Here is a 6,000-nt window from a genome sequence, read left to right on the forward strand (position 1 = left end):
TTGTCTAACTGGCTTAATCTATTCGACTGGCCAAAAGCATCGAACCAGCGAAGACCGCTAATCTGACAGCAAAAAATGCCAAATCTTTCTCGATTCTTTGAAGGAGTTCAACTTGTCAAATTTGCTCAAGTGGTCTAACTGCATAGGATGCACAAAGCTTTATAGGTTCAATCTAGAAATCTCCACAATGTAGCTAAATTTGTCGAAGTGGTTGAAATGGTCCAAGTAGTTGAAATTGTTTCACTTGTTTGGTGGTCAAACTAGTGAACAAAGTTGCAGAATCTATCGTAATTCGTTGAAGTCGTTCAAATTGTGAAAGTAACTCATAATTCTTGAAACTGCAGAGAAACTGTACAATCTAGCTGAATTGTTTCAAGTAGTTAAAATTATCAAAGTAGCAAGTAGAAGTGGTTGAAATGGTCCAAGTATCCGTTCCCTTATTTCTTTCCAACAGAAGTCAGATATTACTTTATACAACTCATCACAAATCATTTTACTGCAATACCTTATATTATAATATTACATAGATATTATGTGTTAAAATATTACCAGGGGTTATCGTTGGTTTCCTTGAGTTCTATTTGATATGATGTAATTCCTTTTCTGCTTCTAAAATATTGCCATCGTCAAAGTATCTTGCATATTTTGAATAAATATTATCTATAAATATTTTGTACAAATATTCTCTAGTCATCAAAGTAATATGCATCATCATCCAGTTCACTATATCACTATCACTAAAGCTATTATCATAACTGTCATTGCTATCTGAATAATAGTTTGGATTATCATATGCATAATCACCATCTTTACTACTATGATAGCTACTATCATCTGGATATACTTGCCGATAATCCATGTATACCAATACATTAGATAAAAATCAAAGATTTTCCAAGAACTGTCATGGCACATGGATTCCAGGAAATGATACATATTATATCAAAAAGCCAGCGCCAAATTACCGCGCAAAAATAACATGAGAAAATCATTGATATCTACTGAATATACCGTATACTACTATCTTAGCTAGTTTAACCACTTGGACTAGATTGTGCAGTTTGCGCAATGGAACCATTTAAGCTAGTTATGCATGGTGTACAGTTGAACCATTTCAACTACCTCAACTAATTAAGAAAAATGATGCAATCTGTCCAGTTGTTTAACCGTCTTCCATGGTTTGACTCTTTAACAAGTCGAATCAATCAAAAAAGTTCACAATTCCAATTTCTTCAAGAAACTTAGCTAGCTTAAATTTTTCAACTGCTTAGAACACAAATAAACTGGATAAATTGCAAAAGTTATTTTAATTGGTGGAAGTGACTCACGTGATCAAAGAGGCCTAAGTAGTTCAATTGGACAAAAATACATAATAAGCTTAATTGGCTTAACTGCACAATCTGAACAATCTAGCTGAAATGGTTTCAACTGCTTAACAGTAAAAGGTCAAGTCAAAAATTGCACAATCTATTTGAACCGGTTGGAGTATTTTTAATGGTCAAATTAACTTCAATGAATGAGTGGCACAAGCTGCACAATCTAGCTGAGTTTCTTGAAGTATTAAAAACAGTCAGACTATTTTAATTGAATGGACTTGTAAAGTGGTAAAACCAGTCAGTCATGCCCATTATGCCCTGTGGCACGTAGGGTGGCTACCAAGGATCGCCACATCTGACACTTCTGGGCCATCTTCTAGATAGAGTCCCTCGTGTGTTCCATGGTCTTGAGCCCTGCCTCCACAGATCGGCGCCAGGTGTTTCTTGGTCTTCCCCTCTTCTGCTTTCCTTCAGGTGTCCAATGAAGGGCTGTGCGAGTGATATTGTCCTGCTCTCTCCTCCTGACGTACCCAATCCATCTCCATCGCCTTCGCATGATGATGGTCTCCACGCTTTCTTGATTGCAGCGGGCGAGAAGCTGTTGGTGGGAGAGGGTGTCAGGCCAAAACATTTGCAGGATTCCCCCGAGGTTCTTTGTGTGGAAGACTGACATCTTGGTGTTCACTCTTTGTCATCCTCAAGTATTCAGTGCCGTATAGTAGGGTGGACATCACACAGCTTTTGTAGACCTTCAGCTTGATCTTGGTGCTGTACTGAAAGGACTTCCACACGTTGTTGAGCATTCTGAGTGCGTTTCTGGCATTGTTGAGACGGTTCTTGATGTCACTCCATGCTCCTCCATCATGGCTTCCTGTGCTGCCCAGGTAAGTGAACTCTTCAGTTGTTGGCAAATCTTCTCCGTTCACTTGACCTGGTTTAGGGTTGGACACGTTCAGCAGCATCACTTCTATCTTCTTTTGGCTAATCTTCAGGCCAACCTACTGTGCGTAAGTGTTGACTCGGGTCGTCTTCTTCTGCACGTGTTGGTGAGCATGGGAGACTAAAGCTAGATCAACTGCAAAATCTAGGTCCTCCAGCGTAGAGAAGACAGTCCTTCTGATGCCCCGTGACTGATCTTCTGTTGTGCACCTCATTACCCAGTCAATGGTCATGGTTGAAGAGCATCGCCGACACCGTACAGGCTTGTCTAACGCCAGCCTTCTGTTGTTGTACAGGCTTGTCTAACGCCAGGATCCGTCTTTCTTTTAAAAATTACATGTGTTTATAAAATGACTGACTTTTGAAAAGAGCGATTTCTCTGGCAAAATGCCATAACACGTGAATAGCGTACATATTGTTTATAGTCTTGTAAATAATAAAGTTCGTCGTCATCAACCGATGATTCACCGTCTGAATCGAGGCCTTGAAATATAAGTTCTAGAGACTCATCGCCATCGTCATATTGATAATCAATTAACAGCAGTGAAAGACTGAATCCAAATTGGGAATGTCATTAAAAATCTCTTGCATTAGCATCATCATCACAATGAGCAAGTTGCTGTCCATGATATACGGTAACAACATGTGACTGCTTCCCATCTCTTCCAGCACGTCCAGTCTGTTGATGTTGATCAAGTAATGTTCTTGCTTGTCCCCAGTTAACAACATATCCAATATCAGGGAAGTCAACACCCATATTGAGAGCAGTAATTGTAATTATAATTCTTTTCTGGTCATCCTCTCTGAGAGATTGAAATATTTTGTCTTTGTTTTGCTTCTAAGACAGGGAATGAAAAACTTCAATCAGTAGGTCTTTTTTATCTGTAGAAGTTCTTGGAAATAGGCACTTTTTCCAACTTTATGCAAAAGTTCACTGAATAAATAGCTATGGCTCCTACCTAAAGTGTTACAAAATATTATCGTCTTTGGCATGTCAGAACCATGTTCTTCCAATAAATTAGCTAGCAAGTTTAGATGACCACTCATTTCCTCTTTCTGTGTTTCAACAATGGAAAACCGAAGGTTCTTCTTGTTTGAGCAGATGAAAACCTTTGTTGGTGAATCCAGCAAGAGTACTTGACATATAATTTGTCGAGTCACCAAATCAGCTGTTTCTGTTAGGGCTAGTACTAGGACATCTGAGGAGGAAAAATCAGAACTAAGGCTCCCTAGTGCACATGTTCTTAAAGCTGTTGCACGCACTAGGTGGAGTTTACGACTCCCACAAAAACTTTCAAATTGATAAATACTTGAATTTCTATCTTTTGAAAACGACAATATTCTACATTGTCCTACTATACTCTAGCAATTTTTGTACTTTCAAGAGAGCAGAATTCTCGCACGTTTTTTTGAAAACAGTCTCAATAAACCATGAATCCTAGTTACGATCCTTGATTAAACTGTCTGCTTATACGCATGATTAGGCTTTCTACTGGGAAGACAACTGAACGTTCTGAAACGACTGTACAGCCTACGATTGAAAATATCATATTAGCTTACTTTCCTCTCAAAGAGATCGAAGCTGGGACAATTTCCCGTTGCACTTCGGAATACTTCTGTTGTTCCTCGTTTGCCCTTTTTCTTTTTTCGCGATCTGCCATGATAAAACAAGGAGAGCTTTGATCGAAATTAGAAAACAAGATAAATTTTACCTTAAACCCAAAAAATCATACGGAATTGATATTTGACGGTCTTTACCTTCCGCCAGTCTACGTCTACGTCTACCGTATTTGTTGCCACGAAGCGCTGTGGGTAGTGTCACTATTTCATCCATTTAATTCAATTCAGCAAATTCGTCCTGTACTCTCGGAACAAAGAAAAATAGCCGCAAAGTAGTTAAAAACATGTTGTTTGTAAGGAGATAAAGTTGAAAAAATGTTTTTCAACTGGAAACAAGCAAAAACTGACTCCGGTGCTGTAAGACTGCAGAAAGCGTTGCTCAAATTCAAAAAAGCGAAAAACAGCCCAGTTGTCGTTGCAAAGGTAAAAAAACATGTTTCTGGTGCAAAATGCTTCAAACAACAAAATTGAGTGCAGAGCAAACCAAACATGCTTTCGGTGCATTAAAAAAGAGCTTAATTTGGACTTAACATCGTTTCGAGTGAAGTAAAGCTAAAATGAGCGTGACCTTCTGCAAACGGGCAAAACACCTTTTTCTGCTGCAGAAACGCTTAAAACAGTGTAATTAAGGAACAAAAAAGGAGAAAACCTTTTTTTTTTTTCTATCCAATAACTGTGAATGAGCGCAATTTTCCCGCAAAGAAACGAGAGTGGGTTTTCGACGCAATAAACCTGATAAAAAAGTATAGTTCAGTTAAAAAAAGCAAAAACGCTCTCAAAAAGACAAAGCCCAGAACAGCGTACTTTACAAAAAATAAGTAAAAACATCGTTTTGAGTGACACCAAGTTAAAGTCCGGCAGACTTGCTGCAATCTGGCAGAAATCATTTTTTTCAGTGCAATAACGCTGAGAGCAGCGCAATTCTTGAATGAATGAATGTGTATTTATATACCGCACATATCACATACTGTCTCAAGGCGGTTTACAATTCTAATTGAGTAAGATCGAACGTCAGCTTGTAAAGGCGCCTCTGGCTGCCGCTATCAGTCCATATTTGATCTCACTCACCCACCCAGCCCATGCATGAAATGTACAATGAAACATCAGATAGACCACCACACCGGGAACTACGTCCCCTACTCTTTTCGACAAGTGTGTGGGTTCTTTAACGTCCCCTGCTGACCATGTAACACTGAAGATGCAGGAGACAGGGCCTACGGTTTATAGTCCTTATCCGAGAAGACTTGAATGTCTCACCATTTGCTGGTACAATTACAAAGGCAGCACATTCTCCTCAGTTATTTTAAGACCCTGAGTGTTGGTCCGGTCTGGGGCTCGAACCCTCGACCTCCCGCACAGCAGACTGGCGCTCTACCAACTGAGCTAACCAGGCGGCGGCGGTCTTCGGCAAACAAGGCAAAATAACAGTAATAACAACCCCATTTTGTTAGAAAAAAACAAAGCAAAACATGTATTCGGTGCGATAAAACTGAAAAAAGCGCAGTTTAGTTACAAAAAGGCGAAAACGTTTTTCTTAAAAAACTGACCTTGAAAAGAGCGTTATTTACCTAAAAAAAAGAAAAAACGTTTCAGGATATCAGAGAAATATTAAGGTGTTTCGCTGCAAAGTAGCAGAAAACCTTTTTTCGGTGAAATGACGCTGGAAAGAGCGCTATTTGGCGGCAAACAAAGTAAAATTTGCTTAAGGCTCGATAAAGGTAAAACGAGCGTATTTTAGGAGAGGGAAAAATTGGTGATTTTCTTTTTAGATAAAGCTTAAAGCAGCCCACTTTAGTAACAAACAAACAAAAATTTTTCTTCCTCCGAGTTTTCATGCAGATTCAGTGGCTGTGGAAATAGAAAGACATCCTTGTTAACTTCCTCGTTTTTTCAGCTCTTCATAAGTAACTGACGTGGTCACAGCTGATGGCACTGTGGATTACATCCAAAATTACCAGATCGAGTTCAGTAGAGGAACATTCCGCACACTTGTTTCGGCAATCGACGATGTCTTAAATTTTAGTGGCAGAGCTTCTTGGATCTCCGTTATTTCGATGAGCACATCCAGATGTTTTTGCCGGAAATGCCTGCACTTTTTATCGCTCATATAAATCACACTCCAAAA

General features: G+C 39.2%; 1 protein-coding gene across 1 annotated transcript; it reads right to left on the bottom strand.

Annotated features, from left to right (window-relative positions):
* Positions 1-1,933: 1,933 nt before the first annotated feature.
* On the bottom strand, positions 1,934-2,278 carry LOC149034343 (uncharacterized). Its single transcript, XM_089194848.1, has one exon. The coding sequence runs from the start codon at positions 2,276-2,278 to the stop codon at positions 1,934-1,936; it is 345 nt and encodes a 114-aa protein (XP_089050974.1).
* Between the last annotated feature and the right edge of the window lie 3,722 nt (positions 2,279-6,000).

Source organism: Pocillopora damicornis, chromosome 14 (genome assembly GCF_964200805.1).
Source record: "Pocillopora damicornis chromosome 14, jaPocDami1.2, whole genome shotgun sequence".
Classification (NCBI taxonomy): Eukaryota; Metazoa; Cnidaria; class Anthozoa; order Scleractinia; family Pocilloporidae; genus Pocillopora; species Pocillopora damicornis.